This window comes from Aptenodytes patagonicus, unplaced genomic scaffold (genome assembly GCF_965638725.1).
Source record: "Aptenodytes patagonicus unplaced genomic scaffold, bAptPat1.pri.cur scaffold_71, whole genome shotgun sequence".
Taxonomy (NCBI): Eukaryota; Metazoa; Chordata; class Aves; order Sphenisciformes; family Spheniscidae; genus Aptenodytes; species Aptenodytes patagonicus.
The window spans coordinates 33224-60097 of NW_027472020.1; the positions used below are offsets into that span (position 1 = coordinate 33224).

General features: G+C 46.4%; 2 protein-coding genes across 3 annotated transcripts in view; both read left to right on the top strand.

Annotated features, from left to right (window-relative positions):
• Positions 1 to 15033, top strand: part of LOC143173365 (maltase-glucoamylase-like) — a 47103-nt gene extending 32070 nt beyond the window's left edge. The window contains exons 32-49 of one of the 2 annotated variants that reach the window (XM_076363590.1): positions 122 to 247; positions 941 to 1069; positions 1185 to 1292; positions 1530 to 1592; positions 1912 to 2046; positions 3043 to 3127; positions 4244 to 4382; positions 6923 to 7056; positions 7489 to 7523; positions 7622 to 7738; positions 8591 to 8739; positions 9915 to 9999; positions 10143 to 10199; positions 10808 to 10932; positions 11354 to 11442; positions 12145 to 12194; positions 14004 to 14174; positions 14840 to 15033. In XM_076363590.1, the coding sequence (XP_076219705.1) occupies positions 122 to 247; positions 941 to 1069; positions 1185 to 1292; positions 1530 to 1592; positions 1912 to 2046; positions 3043 to 3127; positions 4244 to 4382; positions 6923 to 7056; positions 7489 to 7523; positions 7622 to 7738; positions 8591 to 8739; positions 9915 to 9999; positions 10143 to 10199; positions 10808 to 10932; positions 11354 to 11442; positions 12145 to 12194; positions 14004 to 14174; positions 14840 to 14902 (1860 nt within the window). In that variant the 3' untranslated portion in view covers positions 14903 to 15033. Of the gene's footprint in view, positions 1 to 121; positions 248 to 940; positions 1070 to 1184; positions 1293 to 1529; positions 1593 to 1911; positions 2047 to 3042; positions 3128 to 4243; positions 4383 to 6922; positions 7057 to 7488; positions 7524 to 7621; positions 7739 to 8590; positions 8740 to 9914; positions 10000 to 10142; positions 10200 to 10807; positions 10933 to 11353; positions 11443 to 12144; positions 12195 to 14003; positions 14175 to 14839 lie in introns of those variants that run through there. The other variant, XM_076363591.1, reaches the window with a different exon arrangement.
• A 2433-nt stretch (positions 15034 to 17466) lies between these two features.
• LOC143173401 (coiled-coil domain-containing protein 81-like) lies at positions 17467 to 20563 on the top strand. The gene is made up of 8 exons (XM_076363621.1): positions 17467 to 17508; positions 17863 to 18016; positions 18239 to 18306; positions 18361 to 18495; positions 18704 to 18789; positions 19147 to 19271; positions 19798 to 19906; positions 20452 to 20563. The coding sequence occupies exons 1-8, from the start codon at positions 17467 to 17469 to the stop codon at positions 20555 to 20557; spliced, it is 825 nt and encodes a 274-aa protein (XP_076219736.1). The 3' UTR covers positions 20558 to 20563.
• Positions 20564 to 26874: the final 6311 nt, after the last annotated feature.

The window sequence follows — 26874 nt, forward strand, 5'->3', positions numbered from 1 at the left end:
TTTGCTTTTTTTTGGGGGGGGGGCAGTATTTTGGATTTTTGGTGGGGTTTTTTTTGTTTTGGTTTTGTTTTCTTCTGTTTTCACCTATTTGCAGTAAGTATTCTTTCTTTTTCATTTTTAGCTGGTTGGGCGACCAGTCATGCCACCCTACTGGGCACTGGGATTCCAGTTATGCCGCTACGGATATGAAAATGACACTGAAATCGCCAAGTTGGTGGAAGATATGAAAGCAGCCAGGATCCCCTATGTACGTTGAAAGCCATTAAAGCTTGCAATGGCACTTGAATTTCTGGCTTTGGGGTATTGTCTAATTTAAAACAGTAAAAGAAACGCTGTGATTAATGTCATAGTTCAACTTTTCCGTGCATGTTACAGGGAAACACGAGGGAAGCAAAAGCAACTTCATTTGCATTATACGTTGTCCTGTACTGGGAAAGCTACTTTTTGGCATGGGTTGTTTTTGGAAAAGTTGCGAAAGCTTTAGACCTAATGAAATAGGTATATTTAGGTATGATCTAAATTAAGCATGGCTTTCATTTTACAGGTAGTTAACATGAAATTATTTCAGTATGGCGCAACCGATTCCCTTGTTTCTGGACAGTGTGTAGTAAAACGTATTGTAGGCAATGTGTATATCGACATATATTTATACATATGCACAAACGCAGGGGTAGGGTTTTTTTGCTTGCGTGTATGAATTTCTGCCTTCACAATAAATATGGTGGTGAAAGCTGAATTTCAGACTGGATAGGTTGTGGAAGTGTGTTCATCTGATAACCTGAGCTTTAAACTGCAGCAGATTCCAGTTTTACATTAAAAAAAAAAAAGTCAGTGGTTTGCCTAATTTTGCAAATGGATGATGAATTTGCTGATGGATGATGTCATTCAGGAACTGAACAAAAAAAGCCCTTTATTTTAATTTTTTTTGTGTGAACTGCAGGATGTCCAGTATGCAGATATTGATTATATGGAACGGCAACTGGACTTCACCCTTAGCCCACGCTTCACTGGATTACCAGCTCTAATTAATAAAATACAAGAAGAAGGAATGAGGTTTATCCTAATCCTGGTGAGTGTTGAATTCTCGTTCTAAATTACAGTATGTCGTTGCAGAATACATTTAACAGCATTCCTGCGTTTGTCTTTTGAGCATAGAAGTAAAATTGTATTACCTTTAATTTTAGGATCCAGCCATATCTGGTAATGAAACCGATTACCCCGCCTTCACCAGAGGTTTGGAGAAGGATGTCTTCATAAAATGGCCCAATACCAATGACATCATCTACGCAAAGGTGCTATTCTTAAAAAGCTGATTATTTTATCCAAATAAGCATCACGCCAGGTTAGATGTTGGGGAGAAGACTTCTAATATCACGTACATTCTGAAATTTAGTTGACACATTGAGTGCTACAAATGGAAATGTCTCCAGTTTGTGTCACCATTGGACTATGTAGCAGCAAAGCTTTATTGCTGTTGATATTAATTTTTTATAAATTTGATTATTTTAACATCTCCTTCCTCCTACTAGGTCTGGCCAGATCTTCCCAACGTAGAAGTTAATAACACACTGGATTGGGAAACGCAAGTGGAGGTAAATGTTGTTATCTTTTGGTGACTGACACAAATAGAGAGGGAGCAGCAAATTCATTAAGGTTTGCAGGAGTGAACTGGCTGATAAAATTTTATCTAAGACGACAGATGCGGAAAGTGACCAGCTTTTCTACCAGAACATCAAAAAAACCTAAATAACATCAGAGTGAGTTGCAGAAACTGTCCAGCCTTTCTGCCAGAACATCTAAAAACTGTAACGAAACTATGAATTTTTTAAGAACAAATTCCAACATTTTAGTAGTGGGTTGCTTTCAGTCCTGTCTCTAAGCTTTATTTTTTTATTGCTACTATTTTTACAGCTCTACCGAGCGTATGTAGCTTTTCCAGATTTCTTCCGCAATTCCACAACTGAATGGTGGATGAGAGAAATCACTGAAGTCTACACAAACCCACACAATGCATCGAAAAGCTTGAAGTTTGATGGCCTATGGATTGTGAGTGTAAAAAATTATTCTGTTTCTGACATTTTTCTGCATCCTTTTATCCTAAGGTTGGTTCTCAACACCTCAAAACCCAGCAATGTTCTGGGCCTCCAGACGTTTAATGCTAAATATCATGAATGGTTGACTAAAGTTTAAAAATCCTTCTTCTTGTTAACAGCGTCATTATTTGTTCTTTTTTTTGCCGGTTGAAAAATTTTACTTTCTCAACTCTTCATTATTTACTTTTGACCTGCCTAATGGCTCTTTTGCAGTGCTGTTTTTCTTCTGTAAGTTCCTAAAGTTTGGAGGGTTTTTCTGGCAATGAGAGACTTATTTTTCACCGTTACTACTTCTGTGAGGCAAAATGAGATAAATAACAGGTTTAGCTTGCTTCTTAAATGAAGTGAACTTGCAATACCTGTAGAATCTATTAAATATTAGCGTATTCCTAGAGGAAATCCCCAAATGTCTAGAAATGCAGTAAAATATTTGGTATTTTCCCGTACCCCAGCTCTGGTGTACTGTTGCAACCAGAGGACCACAGGCACCGAGGACAAGAGCCATCGTTACGAAGTTCAGAGATTTTAGTAATTTACATATCTGTAGCTATATTTTCTGTATTGATTGCAATTTTACACAGAGGAAAACCTGCCTTTTTCAGGAAATATGACTGATAAATAAGTACTTAAAACTGAAGCCTCTGCCTTCAATTAATCTCTATGAATTCGATGCGTCACTCTCTGGGAGATGAGATGTTCAGAACCTGTCTGTGAAGGGAATTGCTCGTCAGAAAAATTTATCTGTTGAACCATTGTTTTATATTGATTAAAAAAGAAATGCACTGGGCGGTCCTGAAAATCTGAATTTTCCTGTTCATTTCATTTACTCAGTCAGCCCGCTGACAAAGAGAATTAAATATTAGGGGCACAAACTAAAATAGCTGAAAGGAACTAATTGCCCAAATTTCAGAGAAATTTGTTCATCTGGCATTTTGCTTTATGTTTTCAGGACATGAACGAACCTGCAAGCTTCGTTAACGGTGCCGTTGGTGGCTGTAGAAATCAACAGCTAAACTTTCCACCGTATGTACCCCGTAAGTCTGATCACTGTTGTACGCAATGTAAATGTTTTGGGTCACTCTGGTTTGTATAGAACTTCTTACATGCTAGTTTTGGCATAAATGCCTAAAATTAGGTAGCCAAATCCGTAACTGAACCCGTAACAGAAAGTTGACCAATTTTTGGGGAAGAACAACACTCTTAAATGCAGTCTTTGTTGGTGAGGATAGTGACCACATGGCAGCTCTGAAAATTAAGATTTTTTTTTTTTTTTTTTTTTTTTTTTTGCTAGACTTTGGTATCTATTTTCTATTGAGGTAATTTGCTTTGGACATGGTCAAGGCTATGGCTTTCAGGGTTTTGCATAGTTTTCCCAGATGAAAAAGGCAATTAATGACTAAAACTTTTAAAAATATCCTTGTGCCTCCTCTGATTATTAGTTACTTATATGTAAAATTATAAGGCCTAATTTGAGGCACGGTCTTGCAATCTTTGGTCTTCTTAGCAGGGTGTAGAGTAGGACTAATTGGCAATAACTCACTAATGCTTTATTAGAATACTTCTGTTGCTTTCTGATGTGTTTAAATATCATTTCTCAGAGTTTTCAGAAACAGACTTTCCCCCCCCCAAGTTTTCTGGGTATATGGCTGACACGGTCATATTTAGAAAGATTTGCAATATTTTCTGAGTTCGGATATATTCTGTTTACTCTTTGATCCTCTTCAGTAAGAGCATCTATAACTGAGCTACTATTTCTCTTGCAGACCCAGATACTTACGCAGGAGTATCAGGAACTTCAGCATTTCAAAAATTTCTGAAATTGAATTTCAGCATTTCCTAGATTTCTGAAATCCAACCTCAGAAAATCTAAAATGTTGTTTTCTAAAGAAATAAATAAAATAAATGACCACGTAAATACATAAAAGGAAGTGAACACCAATCAAGATCACAGAATCATAGAATAATAGAACAGTTTGGGTTGGAAGGGACCTCTAAAGGTCATCTAGTCCAACCGCCCTACCATGGGCAGGGACATCTTCAACTAAATCGGGTTGCTCAGATGATGCAAACTAAAAGAAAAAGTAACTTGTTAAAATTCTTACAGGATGTAAATTGTTAAAATACAAGTGTCTTCCTTCCCTTTCCAACAGAGTTAGGATCTAGATCCGAGGGATTGATTTTCAAAACGCTCTGCATGGAAGGTCAGCAGTATCTCCCAGACGGTTCCCCAGTCAGTCACTACAATGTCCACAACCTTTATGGATGGGCACAAACAAAACCCACCCTCGAGTAAGCTGCATTTTTTTTTTGTTCTTTCCAAAATATGCTGCAAATTAATATTCGTGTCTATATTCTCATGATGAAAAATTCACCAGTTTATTTACCAGAAATAATTTTTTCTCATAATTTTTCTTTTCGTCTGAACACCTTCAGTTCTTCAATTCAGTTAAAAGTGAATAATTTCACTCAAAAAACCCCACCCCCAAACCACTCTTCTGTCTCCCTGAACTGAGAACAATTCTGAACACTTTGATTCATCAATCAAAAACAATTAGTCAATGACCGTCTCAAGTGCTTCGAGCAATTCAAGTACACAAAAACTCTTGTTTCCACCTGTTTCTATGATAATGTGGTTTATTTATAGTGTTGATCTTCTTTTGGCCTTACAACAAGGGAGGGAAAATGAATATAGATTTTTAAAATACAAGCTACAATACAGCCATTAAGTGAATATCATTAAAATAAATGAAATGATACTGAAAAGGGAAAACTGATGGCTGAAATTTAAATCGTGTGCCTGGGTTTTCCTTCTAAGAAATTGTTTTCTCAGTTCCAAGACAAATTTTATGATATATTTCACACTGAATCATATTGTAGCCTGTTTTTGATAACTTCTGCTGTAACGATAATAAACCAACGTTTAATTTCCAGTTTAATGAGCAAGCAAGGAACGGTGTTTCTTTATAGATCTCCATGACCTCAACCCCCTTGGTAACATTAATACTAGCGTAAATACAGAAAAAATCAAGTCTACTTGAATTTTTTTTTGACTGAGGGGATGTTACATTTAGCAGCTGACAAGACAGGAAGAACATAACAATAGTTATTATTATTATTGTATTATCAGCCAAATCTAAAGGAATTTGGTTCTTGTTTGTAGACAGCAATTGAACATGAAAGGGAATAGTATCATTGGCTCTGACTATGAAGTCTGTGAAGAAATATTTTCTTCTGTTTTAAGAAGCACTATAATATATTATGTTAGATAATATTGTATATCATAACATTATTTATCATCATAGATTATATCATTATAATACATTATCATATAGTATCAAATAATATATTATCATATAGCATATTCTTACATTGTATTGTATTATATTATACGGTATTATACTATATTATATATTGTATTATATATATTGTATTATATATTCTATATGCTAATGTATTGCAAAGAAATAAAAGAGAGCAGAAGACTTACTGTGTACCTTGGAAGAAGTTATCACGCCACGTTAGTCTCGTCTCATTACTGAGGGAATTTAAGTGAACAGGATGTTTCTGCAGGAATTCGAGTGTCCCAAAAGCTGCAAATCCTGTGGAAAAATAGCGAGTACCTTATTTGAAGCAGTTATTTAGGCTGTTGTGGTGGAGGTACCGAGAGAACAAAGCGATTTCATCAGTGCAGGGCTTTAACTAGTATTTTTTGTGAATTTTTACAGATTGCAGAGGAATTCTCCTAAGAAATCAGACAGTTAATGCACACAACATAGATCAACAATATATGTTTTAGCAAAAAGTGCCAGAATCATCATCAGAGAAATTAAGCAGCATAAATTCTGCCTCAGTTAATTTTTTTTTTACTTTGTTTTTTTACTTTTCTTGACTTTTCTTTTTTACTTTGACTTTAAACTTTTTTTTTTTTACTTCGTTACCTTTACAAGTCTCTTGCCGTGGTGGTCCAAGACTTCTCTGAGGAACTGAAATATGTTATTTAGTTTTTGAGGAATAGGGGAGAAAAGAAAAAAAGAAAATTAAATTCCCTTCAGCACCTCCTTGAACAGTTATTAACCCCTGGCCTAAACCACGCCACTCTTGTGCTTATGGAAAAGCCAAATAAAATAAAACCAGAAGGTTGGCTCATGCCATATCCCATCAACCGGCTCTTCGCTGTGAGGCCCATTCCTACCCTGAGACAAAAACCTCAACTTCAATATGATCATTTGTAGACACATCTGTGCTGGCTATTTCAAATAATCTTATTTCCTTTGCAACAATGACAGCTCAAAGGCTTATTTTTTTTGTTCCAATACCCTTTTGGCAACAAACGCTATACTGCCAGGGCTAATATTCCCAGGACTTCTGTTGTTCTCCCTTACTATTTCCTTGGTCTGAATTTTGTTAGGATCATTTTTAATCGTTGCCGCAAATTTTCTGGTATTGCAGTAACGGACTAATGTGCCCTGCACCAGCTCATGTAACCCTTAAAAAAAAAAAAAAGTCTAAATTGGGCTACCCTTCTGTTTTTCCATAAAGTCATTAGCCTTAACTGGAAATCCTTAATTTAGCGCCTTCTCCCTTTGCCAGTAACTACGAGTTGGTTGACAATTAATTCTTAGTTTCTGCCGATATGTGGGTCATAGTGAATTCCAATAAAAACCACATCTCAGTTAGGTTTATGGCTGCTCATACTCACAAGGACAGCACAGCAGTGCTTTCCTACAGAAATATAAGCCGCCAATTTTATTTTCAGAGGCGTGCATAAGACCTTTTACAATTACCTTAGTTCTCATCCCGTCCATTTCTTCTCCCACGTCCGACCCCAGTGCCTTGCGGAATATCACAAAGGAGCGAGGCATCGTCATCACCCGTTCAACCTACCCCAGCAGCGGAAAGTGGTCAGGACATTGGCTGGGGGACAACACAGCAGCCTGGAATCAGCTCGATAAATCCATCATCGGTACGTCAACACAACCTATAAGCAATTTTATGCCATGTTTCTTCTTGGTTTCCTTCCTAATAATTGCATGTTTTTAGCCAAAAAGGGCTACTCAGTTTAGCAATCAGAATTTCTGGACAATTTCTTCTTGACTGTTTTCCTTCTTATCGCCTGTTAAGAAAGTCTTCATGGTTTCTGTAGGAATTGGGTTTGATTGCATGAATTTGAGTCCCTATTTACCCCCGTTGTCCTCAAAGTTCCTCCCCTGTCACCTTCCCGTCACACTCTCCCTGTTGCTTGAAATCTGCTGCTTTGCTTCTTAAGAACAGCTTTCCTGGGGGAATTCTGTAAATACTTTTCTTTTTTATCCTGAGTTGTATGATTTAAGCAACCCTCACCATACCAAATAAAAAAGCACAGTTGTTATTATTGAATTATTTTTTTTCCTTGCAGGTATGATGGAGTTTAGTCTCTTTGGCGTATCTTATGTAAGCTCCCAATTTATCACCTTCTATTTCAATTATCTTTATTAACAAAAACGTAGAGTATTGCCATCGGATGTGGGGTGTTTTTTTTAAATTTTCAGACAGGAGCAGATATCTGCGGCTTCTTCGGAGACTCGGAGTACGAGCTGTGTGCTCGATGGATGGAGCTGGGTGCCTTTTACCCGTACTCGAGGAATCACAACGGGAAGGGAGCCAAGGTGGGCGCCTTCCGCGTTTGCTTCGACCGAGGTTTTTTATTTCCCACCTTTTCCCCATTTCCTACACTTTTTTATTCCCCATCTATGCCATTTTTACGTAAACGCACCACATCTACAAGAAGAAAATCATTATTTTTCATGTGGTCCAATTCTACTTAAACATACCAACTCTACAAGACTAAAATAGTTAGTATTTTTTTACACGCAGGCCATTTTCATTTAAACATACCACACTTTGGAGACGACCATAATTACTTTTATGGCTAAGCCCATTTAAAGGGGCAAAACGGACCTTGCCGGTGTCATCCCTAATTATTCTTCATTTCCCAGCAAATCAGAAAAGGGACCAGGGGAATGAGATTCCCGAGTGTCTGAAATTCCTGTACTTTGCCCGCTTCCATAGAATACTGTCTTTCTTTTCAGAATAAATGAAAAGAACTGTCTAAATGCAGGAGACTGTACTATAGGGAGCTGTAAAACGAGAGAACTGGAAAAATGGCAATAAGGGACACAGCATGTTTCTCCTCGTGAGAGCTTTAGGTCGAGCGGAGCAGAGCTATTTGTCCTCCCTTAAAGAACAGAGAACTAAATAAAGGCACTCTAAATTAGAGGAGAACAAGGAACTTGCAAGGCTCCACCCAGATCTCCTCAGCTCTGCTTCGCTATGTCGATTTTGAGGCATGTTTGACAGTTACTGCCACTACATTACACGGTCTTACGGGCAATAAGATGAGAGAAAAGATGCTGAAGGTGAGGTCCGTTGTAAATATGAGCAAATTCTGTTTTATTCCCCGTCTCTTCCAAACAAAACAATCCCATCTGAATAACAAAAGACTCTTCTCTCTTGTTTAGAGGCAAGATCCTGTTGCCTGGAATTCCACATTTGAAGACATTTCCAGGAAAGTGCTAAATATAAGATACACCCTCTTACCTTATTTGTACACGTTAATGCACGAAGCCAACGCTCACGGCAGCACCGTCGTCCGCCCTCTGCTCCACGAGTAAGTGGGGTCCTTCCTTCCCCGTTCATAATGAATTCCTACTGAAGTCCCTGGGGTTTCCGTCGGCCTCCTAGAAAGGTTTTTCCCTGTTACAGCAATTTTTCTCTTAAAACCGGCGAGGGATGGAGAATACGCACACTGAGCATCGGCTCGCTGTGACACCTCAAGGGCTCTGTTCCCCACGGTGCCGACTTTTTTGTCTTATCTAGAAACATAATTCATATATCGATTTTGAAGCTCATTCTCATCATCCCTAGTGGTATTCAGCAAATACCTTCTGCCTGGTGCTGGATAAACGCAGAATCAGAGAGCACGTGCCGCAGAAACAGCTGGGCAAAACCTTTAAGCAGAGAAACAGAAAAGGGGGGAGAAAATAGGGGGTTTGACGCCCGTTTTGAGACGTTTGCAGGGCACGGTGACTTATTTTGGCCAAACAGATATAGCAGGTTTTAAAAAAAAAAAAAAAAAAGGGGGGGGGTTTATAGCAGGTTGGTTTTTTTTTTTTTTAAAAAAAGACATGTTTTTAGAGACGTGAGCCTTCATTGGTACCTGGTCAGAAGGGGCGATACGTGCCAAAGGCTGATCAATGCCTTAATGTTAAAGGTGAAGCCTAATATCTAAAAATGCTTGTCTTCCACTAAACCCCACTGACTTGTCAGCGTGTCATCCCGGCCTCATTTTGAGTAATCTGAGACTTGATCCTGACAAAGCGCCTGTCAAAAAATAAGCAGCGCAAATCAGAAAGTAATTGGGCCACTACTTAATTTTGCTGTTGCTGATAGCAAGCAAAAGTGGTTTGTTTTTTTTTTTTAAGTTTTGTGATCTAAATAGCCTAAATAAAAATTCTAGTGCGTGCGTAGGTATAGGCCAGCAAACGTGAAGCAACAGCAGACGTGAAAATTAAGTAATAGGTGGCATTGCCCTGAAGATTTTCACTTTAGGATCTTAATACACTCTTGACAAGGACTAAGTGATACATTTGTAAAAAAAAGGGATTAATTTTTGACCCTTATTATCTATTATGAATAGATAGGTAATAATGTTGCCTGTTACTAGTGGTAGCATGCTCGCGGCTGAGGAAATGGTAGTTTTACTGAGAAAAAAAGGCTTCAACAAGGAAACACTTTGGGAAAGGTTGACCCCGAGGGCTCGGCCGCTCTTTTGTTACTTTGCAGGTTTGTGAGAGACAAAACGACATGGGAAATACACAGGCAATTTCTGTGGGGACCGGCACTGCTCGTCAGCCCCGCGCTGGACCAGGTGAAATAGCAGGAATAGAAGTATCAGAAAAGTTGGGGAAGAAATGAGAAAATACTAGAAACGGATGAAAATATTGGAAGAGATTTGAACTAAACTGTACTTTCTGGCTTTAATAGACCTAAACCAAAAGTGTGTCGTTCCAGGGTGCTGTAGCGGTGAAGGCTTACCTGCCGAATGCCCGCTGGTATGATTACCACACAGTGAGTAATTTTAAAAACTCTAGTATATTTATTTTTCCTACTATGGAAATGATCAGGAAAATTTCCATAGTATCCACCGTCACAGGTGTACGGCGTGCTGGGGTGGAGTGTGACTCCACCACCTCTGTTTTACCAACACGTGTCCAGTAGGAGTTTTTAGCGATGTAAAAAATTACATCTTGGCTAATTTGTTTGCTAATCACTTTGTGGTAATGTAATCCTGTTCAACATGACCAGTAAAAAGGTGGAATAACAGCTGTAACTGAAGCGCTTCCATGTTTGCTTTTTTTGAACCCCTTCAAGGATGCATAGAACTTCTTTTCTAGGAATGATGGTGTGGAGGAAGACAAAAGTTTTAAACAATTTTTACGGCCTCAGGCTTTAAAAGTCACTCCGTTTATCAAGTGTTGTGTAATGGGTTTATATATGCAGAATTTCAGATTGTAATCTTGAAAACACGTAGTTCTGCACTAAAGAAGGATTGGCACTGACAACTTTCTTAGTATTTATGTATTCATAAACTTTCATTCTAAAAAAAAGCTTAAAATGGAAAATTCAACAGAGACCAAGTTTTATTTGGTGGTGTTTTTTTTTTTAAACATGAATAGGGTGAGTACCTTGGCTTTAGGGGACAATTCAGAAATTTACCATCTCCTTTGGAACATATCAACCTCCATATCCGAGGCGGCTACATCCTCCCTCAGCAAAGCCCTGCTAATACTACATTTTACAGGTATGACTACAATTTAATGTAACATTTTTTTGCTTTTTGGGGGCGATATTTAATTAGTGGCCTGGCAAATAAATCGCCTATTAGTGACACGGCGCCTGCATTTGTCTGGACTCCTTATTTTCACCCTGGGAAAAGCCCAATTTTCTGGTTTAATGTACACTGTGCTCGGAAGCATTTCCCATTTGGTATAAACATGAGCAGTCCTGAGAGAATCAGGAAGTATGGCAGCACGTCAACTTCATGGCAGGTTTTTCTCCTTTTTTGGTTTCCTCCTTTAACGGTAACGCTATGGATCGGGGAAGGCTGGTAACAGAGCTCAGTTAAGTTGTGTACAATGTCCGTAATAGAAGTGATATTGTATTACCTATGTTGAGAAAGATAAAATGCAATTAGCCCAGACAAATATTCTTTTCTTCCATAGCCGAAGAAACCCGTTGGCGCTCACCGTTGCTTTGAATGACAGTCAGCTTGCAGCAGGTCAGCTTTACTGGGATGACGGGGTGCGCATTGGTAAGTACAAAGTTTCTTGTTTCCACGCTAAATTAACTAATTCAGAGTCTACAATGCATAAACGTCGCCTCTCTCTAGCTCAGCGCATCGCTGACACGAACAGTTAATGTTGTATTTCAGGATTAGTCCGTAGTTGTGCAACACGGCGTAGGAAGCAGGAGCACAAACCAGAGAGAAAAAAAATTACAGTAAACCGGTTACACTTAACTAATTAAACTAAAATTACAGTAAAATGTAAAACAGTAACACCGCTAAAATGTAGAATGCTGGCACAGTAGTAACCTAATGTTGTTATTTAGAGAATATATATTTTGCATGAATTCAGCTGTGCCCTGGGCCTAGGACAAGGTATAGAATAAGGATTTGTTCTCAAACCTGTGGGGAACCTAACCACAGGTGAAGTGGGAAGCTTTAACTAATTTCCTCGATATTAATAAATTCAAATGGTCTTCAGATAAGACGTATCTAGCAGTCTCTTATCCTTTACGCCTGCAGTGTATTATCCTTGTAATAACGCTAAGCTGTCCCCTGAGATCATCGCAAGGAATGCACAAAATTGTGATTTATCTTTTTTTTAACATACCAACACATTGCAGGAAGTCCGCACGAGCTATACTACACGCAGCACAATTCTTCTATTTAACTTAAAAAAAAAATAGGTGACCAGCAAATACATTTTACTTCATTCTTTCTTCTTAACAGATGCGTATGAAGAGCGTGTATATCTGCTGACCTCATTTACTGCTAATCGGGTATGTCACGGTACCTCGCTGGTTTTGAGTACCCGGGGTGATTATTGTTGTATGTTAACTAAGGTATTTTAATTTGGCATTTTTTTTAATGTTTCGATATCCCCACACGCTACTAACCCTTTGTGATGGACCAGCTCTTAGCCAGCGTTGTGAAAACCGTTGCAGGTCTCTCCCTGTTAATTTAAAAAAAAAAAAAAAAGTAATACAGGCAACATCACACCCCAGATGGATAAACGAATTTTGCAATAAATGGGGGCAAGTAAATATATATATGAAGGAATTTAGGAGTGTTTTGTGTCCGGGCTGCGCTATAATGCCGTGAATATAGTTAAGTTGTATTGAGAACGAATTTAAGCTGGCTTCAGAGGGTATCTAGTTTAGCTTATCGCTGCGTTTCTTGTATATTCCTGCCGTTATAATTTCTCGTCGTTCTGAAAAACGCCAGTTTTTTTCAAAAAGGATTTGTAGAAAACGAAAGCGCGTATCAACGCAGAAAGGCAATAAGGCCAATATTTTGCCAGCGGTGTGTTCCGCATCATTTTTGCTCATCGTTCCCATGTAAATGAATACATTTCAGCCAAGCAGCCCGTGCGTATTTTACAGCCTTGCAGTTAAGCGTAGATATCCACGTAGGACACAAATGTACTTGGACAGACTAGAAAGAAGTGACTGTACACAAAATCTACCCCATCTGGAATACAGTCACAGTTAGAGCCAGGAAAGTGCTTTCAAATGGTTTAGAAAGGTAGGGGCAGCGATCGCCAAAGATTTTGACTACGCATCCCCAGCAGTAAGAGTTTTTGAGCGCCTCCCCCCAACATACGCATCTTTATTTATAAATTATATACATATCTAGGTATAGAAAACAATTGTGCTACCTACTGTTATGTGCATCACAAAGCATACACAGAGACAGAAATTTAAAAAGGTGGGTAAAGGTGAAATAGATGCTACGATAAAAATATTTTAACTTCTATTTATTAATAGTACAAAACCATTTTCTTCCCACACCCCAGTGGATTTGTTTTGCGCTCCACTGCACTAGAGGATGGTATTTTCCGCTGCCATTATCAAATCTCCACGTTAGGAGCCCGAGGGAAAAGCAGAGAAAATCTAGTTGGGCAAAAATGGTTTAGTTTTCGTTAAGAGCTGTTAATTGTTTAAAGGTTGCAGCAGAACCTTTGAACAGAGGCTGGTGTGGAGTTACTGACTCCGTTTGTGACTCTTTTTTATCGTTGTTCTTAATTTTTATCATTATTCTTCAACACAGAAGCTCGACCGTGGAGCAGTTGCTGTGTAAGAAAGTCAGCGATTAGTGGTGCTTGTTATAATGATTGGCATTTCCAGCGTGTCAGCTTTAAACTTTTTGTTTTAAGCCGTTGAATAGCTGGAATTAAATTAGACGGTGATTATACGGACTATGGGTTTAAAAGAAATGCTTTTTATATGGCAATAAAAAAAAAAAAGGTGTGTTGTTTCATTAGTTTTCCAGGTGGCCAAAATGTTGTTGTTTTATCCTCAGTGCTCCGATTTCTCATTTCTTTTGACTTTCTCAAGTAAACTGCTAAGGGAGAAAAGGGTTTTTCTGCTATTTGCAGTTGTAAGATTACATAGTAATCGCCCATTGTCCTGCTCTTACAGAAAGCTGGTAAGGAAAAGCGTAATTAAAGCGGTTATTTCTGGTTTTTTTTTTTTTTTAAATTGAAGAAGAGTGGAAAATTGTAAGCCTCAGGTGGGCTGATAAAAGCATATCCTGAAAAGTAACTGCCCAAGGATAAATCACTAACTTGCTTTTTCCTCTTCCTTCAGAATATTTTAGAGATAAAGGTTTTGCACCGTGGTTATGCTGATCCGAATAATTTGAAGTTTACTCGAATTAAAATTTTGGGGGTGACCTCAACCGTCCAGGAGGTGACGGTATCGCAGAACGGTGAAGCGATCCAATCTCCTCATGTTGCGTCTTACAACAGCCAAAACCAGGTAAGTCGATGGTTTACAGGCAAATCCTGTCGTTGCTATTAGTTATGTGATCTTAAATGCTTGGAGGTTCACCTCTTGGCTGTAATATAACTTCTAAAATATACTACTTTATTGCAGTAAAAACACTGACATCTAAAAAGTAAGAACTCAGGGTACTTTTGCAACATTTTTTTTTTTCCTACAGAATTAATGAAGTCTCATCACAAGTCATGGTTGCACTTGTTCAGTGACATCCCCCCAAGCTAAAAATCAGTCGATGTTTAATTTAATTTACCACCCTTTCTACAGAACTCAGTGTTCTGTTGAGTCTCATTTATTTCTGCTTTTCAGTGGGAAGGCAAAAGATAATGTATTAATATATTAAAATTTATAATTATTATATGACAGGAATATATAATATAGAAAAATATTATGTAAAATCTATAGTAACAGCATAGCAGAATATAATGTAATACAATGTAATTTAATACAATATAATTACTGTAAAATAAAATAAAATAAATATAATAATATTATCATATAATAGATATAGCCAAAAAGATGAATTAAGATAGTGAAGAGAAGTAATCTGAAATAAGAACCAGCCATCTTCTATGAGCTGCAGAAAACCAAGACATCTTCAGAGCAGAGTTACTCATTGCTGCGTTTTTGTTTGTTTTTCAAAGGTCCTGGAAATCACCCGGCTTGAACTTGAATTAGGCAAAGACTACACATTGAAATGGAGCTAAAATGCCTGCAAAGAACACTGGCCGTAGAGTTGAACTTTCTCGTCTTCGCAAGTTGTTTTTCCCTCTGCTTCTGCCTCTTTGACTTCCTAAAATACTTTGCACTATAAACATGTACAGTCAGTTTGTATTAAGTTATTATGTGCAGAAAGGAGTCGTGGTTTGGTGTTGACCCTGGCTAACTACACGCTGTCCTCATAAAACGGAATTTGGTTTTGGGCACAAGTATAAACTGGGAGAGGAGTGGCGGGAGAGCAGACCTGCAGAAAGGGATCTGGGGGTCCTGCTCAACGGGAGGCAGCAGTGTGCCCAGGCAGCCAAGAAAATTGTGTGCAGTTCTGGGTCCCACCATTTAAGAAGGATGTGAAGGTCCTCGAATGTGTCCAGAGGAGGGCAACAAAGGTGGAAGGCATGTCCTCTGAGGAGCAGCGGAGGACTCTGGGTTTGTCTTGTTTGGGGAGGAGGCTGAGGGCAACCGCATTGCGCTCTACAGCTTCCTGAGGAGGGACATGGAGAGGGAGGTGCCCCTGGGATCCAGGGGCAGGACACCTGGGAATGGGTCAAAGCTGCGCCAGGGGAGGTTCAGACTTGACATGAGGAATCATTTCTTTACCGAGAGGGTGTTCAAACCCTGGAACAGGCTTCCTGGAGAGGTGGTCGATGCCCCAAGCCTGTCAGTGTTTAAGAGGCATTTGGACAACACCCTTATTAACATGCTTTAACTTTTGGTCAGCCCTGGAGTGGTCAAGCAGTTGGTCTAGAGGATTGTTGTAGCTCAATTCCAACTGAAAAATATTCCGTTCCATTCCATTCCATTCCGTTCCCCTGCCTTGTGCATGTGCTTCTGATCTTGCATGTGGCTGATAGGGCAGGATCAGGCCCCTGGCTTGTGCACATGGTTGTGGTGTCACGTTTTTCTGTTTAGCTGATTGGTCAAGATCAGGCCCTTTGCTTTTGCAGCTGCTTGTGATGTTACAGGTGGTTGAGTAGCTGATAGGGCAGGAGCGGGTACCTGCAATGGTTTGGCGAATGGATGGATGGATGGACGGATGTTTTGATGGATGGACGGATGAATTGGAAGGTTGGAGTGATTGAGCAAAACTTGCAGCTCTTGTCACTCCAGGTCCAGTCTGCTCCTGAATTTCAAACCCTGGGAAAATGCTAAAGAGAGTGCCTTATGCCTCTTTGTCTCCTGGGCGCACCAGGAGTGCCCTGTTGGGTCCCTCCATGGCAAATGGTGACAGAGAGGCGATAAGAAAAATATTCCTGTGCCCTGAACATCTTCATCATAAAAGCAGAAGTGTCTTTTCAAGCAAGGCTTTTCTGCCACAACTTGGTATTTTATGAAAATAGCAAACGGGGACGGTGCTGGAAAAGGCAGAGGCTGAAGGTTTTAGCCATCGTTGGCGCTCCTCTGTAGAGCTCATTGGGAAAACACAGAGTTTGATCTCTATTTGCCCCATGCCCCAGCTTCTAACCGTAGAAATACACCATGTTCCCACACACAGTGGGTTGTGTCTCCTTGTACAAAGGGGAATTCAGCCCCATTGAGCATGCCTGATTTACGCCACGTGCATCCGGGAAGGAGGTGATGTGTGCTTGAGGCTTCCTGCGATGCCCGGCATTTGGGCTGATGCCCACCGCGTGGTGTAAGCCAGCACTGAGAGAGGAAGTCAGATTGGATCTTCCTTGTGCGGGCAGTGGGCAGGCTCCAGAGTCTTGGAAATCACCCATTTCCCAGGGCTGATTTGCACCCTCTGGCCCAAGGGCGTGGTGGTTAGCTTCTGCAATGCTCCTGTGCTGGGGTGGGCTGTCTACTCTTCTTTGGAAGCAGATGCCCGACGAAGGGGGTCTGATCCCCAGGGTGGTTTGCCGTGTAAACGTGACCCCCTCATCACACCCCTCCTGCCCATGTTTCTCTCCCCAAGACATCAGCCCTCTACAGATGCAAGCCAGAAGGTAGAAGGTATCAACCGTACAGACACTAGATGTATTTATTGGACCTGGACAGCCAACACAAGGCAAGCCAGAGGGGCAAGGAATGGATCTGGGCATGTGTCCTCCTCCCCGACCCTTTCTCCTTCAGTTGGACCACACAGCCCAGAGATTAAAGCCCAAGATGCAGGGGTCCCCCAAAGGAGGCTGAATTTCAGCTGCAAATAAGAACCAGGTATAACGGGAACATTATGGGATTATCGGTGAGATAGAGCAGAGGCGCACACACAAAAACACAAGCACAGGCTTTGGGAAGGAGCATGGAGCCCAGCTCTGAAAATGAAAACCCACAGTGACTGCTCCCACACGAAAGGTGCCAGGACTGCAAGCTGTTGCTGGCCCTCACCTTCCCTTGGCAGCTCTTCCACTGCCCCACAAACACTGGGGCTCTGAGCTTGCCTAGATACCTCACTGTGATGACGTTCTCTCTGAGCTTCGCCAGAATCCAGCTTTCCAGAGTGAACAGCCATCTGGGCTGCGGTGGCCAGCTACGTCCAACAACAGTTCCTGCTGTGCCAGGTGGGGCAGCACCCACATCCTCCTTGTCCCCCCCAGAGAAGTGGGCAGTCCCCATGGCCCTGGGGCATGGCCTGCAGTTACACTTCCCCTCCTCAGTAAGCCCACCCCATAAGTCCCCGCTGGGGGACAAGCAGGGCTCGTGCAAGGGTGGTATCACCTCCGGCAGGTGGTATTGTACCGCAGGGCTGATCCCGGTTGCTGGAGACCCCTGGATGCCCTTGGGCTGCTTCTGCCCTGACTCCAGCACTGCTTTTTCGGGGCAGGGGAAAAGGAAGGAGAGGGCTCGGCAGCTCCTCCTTAAAGCTCTCCCCACTGCCCTGGCTCGTGTCTCTGAACAGCAGGAGCGGGCAGGGTCTGGTCCAAAGCACCGTCCCTGGACAGGGCCGCTCCCAGCTCTTCCCTCCAGCCAGTCCCTCACTCTGCAGCCCTTGCCTTCTCTCCTGCTCCAGGGAGTCCCAATTCCAACCCTCGGCTCCTTCGACGCTGTCCCCCAGTGGATCCAGGCTGGGAACGAGGCTGTGATTATCCAGAGGCCCGTCTTTCGCCTGGCCAGGAACCTGGTGGTTGTCCACAACCTGATGGACGACAAGGACTACCTGCCCGGTAAGACGTCGGATTAAACCCTGGCTGGTTGCAGGGTCGTTTCATCCCTACCCTGGGTCTGAGATGCTCTGCTAAAGCAACTCCCTCTCTGCAGAGCAGGCCCAAAAATGTTTTTTTTTTCCTGGGCGGGGCGATGCGATGACTGCAGTAAGCAGCCCTTGGGAAATGCCTGCGGAAAGGCCAGTGGGCGAGCGCCTCCATCCCCTTCCTGTGCTTTTCCAGGCAATAAGGAGCTGGAGCCTCTGAAATACGCCAAGGTGGCCACGGACGCCTCTGTGTCCCGGCGAAAAGTGGAGGGCTGCATCCTAGGCGTCACGTCCCTCCTCTCTCACTGCCTGGGGAAGGGGGCGAACGTTGCCCTCGTCCTGAGGAACGTTGGGGTGCTCCTCATCGAAGGCAGGAGAGTGGAAATGAAATTCTACTATGACTTCCTGAAGACCTTGTCCGGGAAGGAGAACCTGGCAAAAGCTGTTTTCAAGGTGAGCGTTTCGGTTTCGCTGTGGCGCGGGCACTCCCGCGGCAGTGTTGTGGCGATGCTCACGCGTGGCCCAGCCGGGATGCGGTCATCCCACTTGAGTGAGGCGAGAGCTACGGTCCTAACAACTCCCCCTGCCTCGGGCTCCTCCGATTCAGAGCGCCTCGGCCGTGCAGAGGGCATCCTGCCATCTTTGCGGTCCTCCCTTGCAGGTCCCCTGGCTGCTGGACATGCTGGTGTCCCGGGTGGCACCCGTGGCCTCGCTGAGTGTTTCCGGCCGCGTCATCCTCTTTCCCGAGTGAGTACGTTGGCGGCCGCAGCCGCTGGTTGGTGCAGACGCTCAAGGTAGCACCATGGGGACAACCAGGCAGCGGCTCTTGTTGGCATCCCCAGGTTGTAGTCGGTCCGATGGGAAAGACAGAGGAATTTAGGCAACATTTTCTTCCCGTGGCGGCCAGGGCTTCTTTGCCAGGGGACTCCATTTCCCAGGGCTGTCCTTGGGGATGGGGCACAGCAGACATTGGAAAAACACGGTAGACTTGGGGAAAAGAACGGCCTTTATGGCCCTTCCAAAGTCTGCCCGTCAGCAGGTGATTGCGGCGAGCGAGTGCTGGTGGTGCTCTGGGTCACGTCGGCGTCTTCTTCTTGTTGCCAGGTTTGAAACGGAGCTTGTGGCCGAGCCGCTGCCCAGGCCTCTTCTCAAGACCTCGAGGCGAGTCCCCGGCGGGGACAAGCAGATGAGAAGGGAGGGTTTGCCACATCTCGGGCAAGGCACGAAAGGTAAAGCAGCTCCCGGCTCCTTTCCACGGCACGGGCAACCAAGTTCTGTCGTCGGGTGGGGAAAAGCACCGGCGTTGCGGGTCAAAAGGCTCCGACTTGGGCCAAAGCTTCATGCCAGCTCGGCCCAGCCTTTTCTCCCGACGACTCGTCGGCTTCACCGAAACGGAGCCCTGGGGTGGGACGTGCCCAAGGGTACGGTGGGAGGATGGTGATCCAAGGCCCTCTCCTCCCCCCTCAGAAGTGACCCCACCAAAAGTGTCCCTGTCACCTCCCCGGCATCACCCAGCCCCCTCAGTCCCAACCCGGGCGCTAATGAGGCGATTGCAAAAGCACGTTGGAAGTGGGGAACCGGGGCAAGCGCCGGTGCTGGGGAGGGTGCCGGGCCTCTGGAGACAGCGGATGGGAGGGGGAGCAGAACGGCCCTCTCGGATGCTTTGGAAAGAGGCCTGAGCAGCGCTGCCTGTCACCGGGGCCGGCAGTGTCCCGGCGACGCTCTTCTGACGAGGTCTCTCCTTCCTGTTTCCAGTGGGATTCCCTGGTTTTCCCTTTCCAGCTAGTCCAAGCTTGACAAATGATGAGATACCACCGTTCTGGGAAATCAGGGGGAAGAGGAGGAGGAGAAGCTCTCGGGTCAGGTGAGGCTCAGGGCTGGCGTCTGCACGGGCTCCTTTTGCCCAGAGAGGCGGTCACTGCCCCATCCCGGGAAATGTTCAAGGTCAGGTTGGAGGGGGCCTCTGAGCGACCTGATCTAGTCGAAGACGGCCCTGCTCCTCGCAGGGAGGCTTGGACAGATGACCTTCAGAAGCCCCTTCCAACCCAAAGTCTTCTGTGATTCTGTGATTTCCTGACCCGGCAAGAGCCCATTGCCCAGCCCCAAACACTCTCTGCCCATCGCCGCTCAACAGTGGTGACGGCAGCGCCCGGAGGGGCGGGATGGGGCTGCCGGGAGCCCCCTGTTTCACAGGGCTGCTTCCTCTCGGGCCCTTCAGGAGAGCCCCAGCGTGGCCTCCTGAGCTGTGCACGGGGACAGCCGTGCGGCAGCCGAGGGTCCTGGCTCAGGGGGTTTCCTCAGCCGAGCCGCCGGCGGCTGCACAAAGAGGCGCGTGGCTCGCGAGGGCGGGATGTGGCGACAAACCCATCGACCTCCTCAGGTTAGACCTCTCCCATTGTGTCCTTCCAGGCAGCGGCGGGTCATCCCAGGTGGTTCCCCTGGAAAAAAGCAGCCTGCGACCGGCCAACCCAAGGGCAAACCCGCGCCCACCGGCCGAGCACCAAGGCAGAGCTGAGCGCAGGCAGCAGAACTTCAGAGCTATGGAGGAGGAGGAGGAGGAGGACTAGTGGAGAAAATCCTCGCTGAAATCGCCACGACGCAGACGGCGAAAGCCAAGCCCTCCCACGCTTGGGAAGCGGCGACCTTCGTAACACCTGTAATAGCTGTCTTATCGGTAACGAGCTCTGAGGCCAGCCTGCGCGAGGAGCCCGCCTACGAGGTTCTCAGGCAGCCGCTGCCGAGACCAAGATGGAGAAAACTGTGAACTTCAGTCCTGAGAGATTCTGGCCGGTGCTGGAATAACCTCAGAAGTCTGTATTCTGGACGCGGAGCGCTGAGGCCCGCACGCTCGAGGCACCCCTCGACAAACACCTCTGTTTTGGTGCAAGCGGCTCGAGGCGATGCCTTGCGCTGAAGACGAGCTCAGCGCTCCCTCGGCTGGAGAGGCCCCACCTGGAGGGATCGGGGAAAAAGAGATGAATAAAAACACAGAGAAGTTGCAAAAGGGCGTTGACTTTTTTTGAATTGTTTGCAACCGGAACGGGGGAGAAGGGTTTTTTACGGTTGGCTCTGAGATCAGCCAAGCAGGGCCATCTGAGGGACCTTCCCTCGTGACCTCTTCCATCCAAAGGACCTTCTCCATGGCCGCTATGGAAAGGAAGGTGGTTTTGGGGGCAAGAGAGGGCAACCAGGCACTTGGAGCAATGTTGTGAAGAACTGAAGATCCCTGGAGGGGAAAGGAGAGGATGCAAGTGCAGCTGGGGAGGCATGGAGGGCACGTACGTGCAGGGGCAGCGGAGGCCACCTAAGCTTACGCCCAGGGCCATAAGGGACCGGGGAAGGAAAGAGAGCAAGGCTGAGCCCAGCTCCGCTGGCCTGGACTTTCTATTTCCACCTGGGGTAGAGCCAGGGCTCTCTACTATCCTATTTATCTCCCAGATGACCCAATTTATATCCAGTTTCTACCTCTACTTATGAAATCCTCCAGGTAGGTGCCCTGTTTGGCCATCCCGTGGGCCACCCACGCTGACAGAAGGTCCACCTCCAGTCCCAGCACGGTGGCACTCGCGTCCCCTGCTGTTTCCTGGCATTTTCCTCCTTGCCCAAATCCATCCTATGCAACCCAGGAACCAAACCGTCCTTACGGGAAGCTTCTGCTTAGGACCCCCTCCAGCATCGGGGGGGAAGGGGCCACCCTGATGCCGCCCTAAAGATGCAGTCCCTGACCTTGAGCAAAGGTTGTTCCTGAGGACACTGGCGCGAGCGAGTGATGAGGGTCTGCAAAGCTGAATTTCACTTTGCAGGGGCAGATCTTTCTGCACCGGTTTGCAAGAGGGTGCCAGGCTGGGAATTGGAAGACCTTGTTGAAGGGCCAAAATGGAGAGACCTACCCAGAACCAGGAGCTCAGTGTGGGGGTGAGATGTGTCTCTAGGGTGTATATACATATATACACCCTACATGTAGGGTTCAAATCCTTACTACAGGACACAAAACCTAATTTCCCGGTCCAAAGCCTCATTTTTAGGCTACAAAGCCACAACTGGCTGTGCAAAGCCTCATTTATACAATCCCAACTCTTATTTTCAAAGTCCAAGTCCTCGGTTTTAGATCCAGACTCTCATATTAAGTTACCAAAGTCTCATTTATGTGGTCCAAAGCCCCATCTTGAAGGCCCAAACCCTCATTTTGAGGGGCCAAATACTGATTTGTAGGGTCTAAACCCTCTTTCTGGGGAACAAAGGCTCGGGTTTAGGGTCCAAAGCTTTAGTTGGAGGCTCCAACGCCTCATTTGTAAGACCCAGGTCTTTGTCTTTTAGAGTCCAAAATCTCATTTGATTGTCCAAATCCTTGTTTTTTGTTTCTGACGCCAAATTCTGAGGGTCCAAAGTCTCATTTTTAGGGCCCAAGGCCTCCTTTTTAGGGTTCTGCGCCACTTTTCTTTTAGAGTCCAATTCTCAATTTTTAGGGCCCAAAGCCTCATATTTCATTTGAAGCCACAATTTCTGCTTACAAGTCTCACTTTTAGCACCCAAAGCCTCATTTTCAGGATCCCTCCCCTCATTTTAAGGGTCTCAGTGTCACTGGTGGCATCATCCAGGGCTGCCCTTTATCCTTCTCGGACAGCTCTAAGCTTCCACAAAGCACAGCCCTTCTTTCCAGGGCCGGGCTGTCCTTTCGTTCGTTTTACTTCAGCACAAACACTACCAGAGCCTGCGGCCACGCTCCAGTACCTCATCGCACCTCAGCCCCTGCTGTGAACTAACATGGACAGTCACACCGTTGACGCGCTCTCCTGCCGTAAAGACCAGCTGATAGGATAGTTTGGGAAGGGAATTTCCCTCACGCTTCCCGGAGCAAACTCGCAGTGCTGTGCGTGAGAATCATAGAATCATTAAGGTTGGAAAAGACCTCTAAGATCATCGAGTCAAACCGTCAACCCACCACCACCGTGCCCGCTAAACCATGTCCCTCAGCGCCGCATCTACACGTCTTTTAAATACCTCCAGGGATGGGGACTCAACCACTTCCCTGGGCAGCCTGTTCTAGTGCTTGACAACGCTTTCAGTGAAGGAATTTTTCCCCATGTCCAATCTAAACCTCCCCTGGCGCAGCTCGAGGCCGTTTCCTCTCATCCTGTCGCTTGTTACCTGGGAGAAGAGACCGACCCCCCCCCCCTCGCTACAACCTCCTTGCAGGTGGTTGTAGAGAGCAACGAGGTCTCCCCTCAGCCTCCTTCTCTCCAGGCTAAAGAAGCCCAGTTCCCTCAGCCGCTCCTCATCAGGCTTGTTCCCCAGACCCTTCCCCAGCTCCGTTGCCCTTCTCTGGACGCGCTCCAGCACCTCGACGTCCTTCTTGTAGCGAGGGGCCCAAAACTGAAGACAGCCTCGGAGGGCGGGCCCTCAGCGCCTGACAGCGCAGGCTGCGGCAGGGGCTGGGCCGGGCCGCCGCCATGACAACCGCCCCCTCCCCCTGGAACGCTCCCCCACTTCAGCCCAGAGCCTTCCCCGGCCGGCACGGCGACAGCCAATCGGCTGCCGCCGCGGGAAGCGCCGCCAATCGGAGCCGGGCGTGCCCTGCCCAATCCCAGCGCCGCTCTCGGGAGGCCGGCAGAGAGGCGGGAAAGCCCTGAGGGGAGGGACCCGCCCCCGGCTGCGGCCCGTCCGGCCCGGGCCCGCCCGGCCCCCGCGGCTTCTGCCGGGCCCCTCCGCGTCCCCGGGGCAGCCGGGGGGAGGAAGGCCCTGGCGCTTCCCGGCCGGTGTCACCCCAAGGAGCGCGGGACCTCCCGCCACGCGGAGCAGCGAGGGAGGCGCCCGGTGCCCTCACGATGTCTGCGGCGGGGGGAGGTGAGGAAGCAAAGCGCGTCCGGGCTCGGCGCCCTCGGCTCAGCCTCAGGCCGCGACGGGAGCCGAGGGGCTCTTCCGCTGCTGGGAGCCGCCCGAGGCAGCTGCCAGGTACCTGCCTGAGCTAGTTCGCCCGTTTGGGGCGGGAGGTGTCTGCTCTGGGACCCGCCTGGGACTCCCCCCAGGTACGGGGCGGCTTTGGCGGCCCTCATCTGAAAGGCGCACGTGTCCGGGGTGGCAGCCCGGGAGCCCTGCCCTGTCGAGACCCCAGGTAGCGTGCCTCCTCCAGGAGGAAGCTCCAACTGCATGCAGCCACCTGGGACTCCGGCTGGGCGGAAAGCGAAGGTGGTTTGCATCTGGTGGAAGGACCCCCCCGGGCCAGGCGGCTGTCTGGGACCGCTGCGAGGTAGCAGCAGCGCAGGTCGGTTTGCCTCATCCGGGAAGGAGCTGACATCCCGCCTGTGCACCGGGAGGGAGCTCGTCCGTGGTGGTTCCTCCGGTGGTTTTGTGTCCTCGTGGGCGAAGCGCTCAGCCTCCGCGGCCGCAAAGTATTTCTAGTGGTGCCCGGCCTGGTTTCTCTGCGCAGAGACCTACCCCCGGTGCAGAGTCGCTGCCCAGTTGTCGTTGCCTCCACTGGCAGGCTGTGATTGTGGGAGCTCTGATGGCAGGTCGCTGACTGGGGGGCTGCAGGGCCCGCTGCCCAAGTTGGTTTTCGGTGGCGTATAGTTAGCTCCGTTTCAGAGGGACTCTGCGCAAAGGGGGACCCAAGTAGATTTGCGTCTGCGTGCGAGTCGCCTCGCTCCTGGGAAGCAGCTGAGGATTTCTCCCTGGTAGATCCCCAGTGCGGCTGTCCCCCCGGAGTGAAAATCTCATCCCAGGTGACAGCCCACTTGACTTGCCAGGCAGTTGCTGGAGCTATTTTAAAATTTACACAGAAACTGCGTTCCCAGGTAGCAGCCTGGGACTCCTAGAAGGTACCTACCTGAAAAGTTTCTCTCCTGTTGCAAGAAGGACCATGGTTAGTAGTGGCTCAGGCTTCCTGCCAGGCTTCCTGGCCTGTCTTTTTGGCCACCTCAGGAGGGAGTAGAACTCTTGGGTTCTAGATTCCTCCAAGGTAGCTACCGGTGGAGTTTTGTGTATGCTGCAGTCAGGCCCATAGAATCATTGAATGGTTTGGGTTGGAAGGGACCTCTAAAGGTCGTCTAGTCCAACCCCCCTGCCGCGGGCAGGGACATCTTCAACTAGATCAGGTCGCTCAGAGCCCCGTCCAACCTGGCCTGGAATGTTTCCAGGGATGGGGCATCCACCCCCTCTCTGGGCAACCTGTGCCGGTGTTTCACCACCCTCAGCGTAAAAAATGTCTTCCTTCTCTCTAGTCTGTATCTCCCCCCCTCTAGTTTCAAGCCGTTCCCCCTTGTCCTGTCGCAACAGGCCCTGCTGAAAAGTTTGCCGCCATCTTTTTTATAAGCCCCCTTGAAGTACTGACAGGCTGCAATAAGGTTTCCCCGAAGCCTTCTCTTCTCTAGGCTGAACAATGCTGGCTGTCTCGAATCACCTCCCTGCCCTCCATGTGCCTTAGCATAGCTTCCAGGAGGATCTGTTCCATGATCTTCCCAGGCACAGAGGTGAGGCTGACTGGCCTGTAGTTCCCCGGGCCTTCCTTTTTCCCCTTTTTAAAAATGGGGGTGATGTTTCCCGTTATCCAGTCAGTGGGAACTTCCCCGGACTGCCCCGGCTTCTCAAATACGATGGATAGTGGCTTAGCAACTTCATCCGCCAGTTCCTTCAGGACCTGCTGATGGATCTCATCGGGTCCCATGGACTTGTGCACCTTCAGGTCCTTAGATGGTCTCGAACCTGATGTTCTCCCACAGTGGGCAGCTCTTCATTCTCCCAGTCCCTGCCTTTGCCTTCTGTGGCTTGGGCGGTGAGGCTCGAGCACTTGCCGGTGGAGACCGAGGCAAAAAAGTCATTGAGTACCTCCGCCTTCTCCGTATCCTGGGTAACCAGGTCTCCCGTTTCCTTCCGGAGAGGGCCCACATTTTCCCTCGTCTTCCTTCTGTCCCTGACATATCTATAGAACCTTTTCTTGTGGCCCTTGCCGTCCCCGGCCAGATTTAATTCTCTCAGGGCTTTAGCTTTCCTAACCTGGTCCCTGGCTGCTCGGACAATTTCTCTCTATTCCTCCCAGGCTCCCTGTCCTTGCTTCCACCCTCTGCAGGCTTCCTTTTTGTGTTTGAGTTTGTCCAGGAGCTCCTTGTTCATCCACGCAGGCCTCCTGGCGTTTTTGCCTGGCTTCCTCTTTGCTGGGATGCATCGCTCCTGAGCTTGAAGGAGGCGATCCTTGAATATCGCCCAGCTTTCTTGGGCCCCTCTTCCCTCCAGGGCTTTGTCCCATGGCACTCTACCAAGCAGATCCCTGAAGAGGCCAAAGTCTGCTCTGCTGAAGTCCCGGGTAGTGAGCTTGCTGTGCGCCCTCTATGCCATTTTTACGTAAACGCACCACATCTGCAAGAAGAAAATCATTATTTTTCATGTGGTCCAATTCTACTTAAACATACCAACTCTACAAGACTAAAATAGTTAGTATTTTTTTACACGCAGGCCATTTTCATTTAAACATACCACTCTTTGGAGACGACCATAATTACTTTTATGGCTAAGCCCATTTAAAGGGGCAAAACGGACCTTGCCGGTGTCATCCCTAAGTATTCTTCATTTCCCAGCAAATCAGAAAAGGGACCAGTGGAATGAGATTCCCGAGTGTCTGAAATTCCTGTACTTTGCCCGCTTCCATAGAATACTGTCTTTCTTTTCAGAATAAATGAAAAGAACTGTCTAAATGTAGGAGACTGTACTATAGGGAGCTGTAAAACGAGAGAACTGGAAAAATGGCAATAAGGGAAACAGCATGTTTCTCCTCGTGAGAGCTTTAGGTCGAGCGGAGCAGAGCTATTTGTCCTCCCTTAAAGAACAGAGAACTAAATAAAG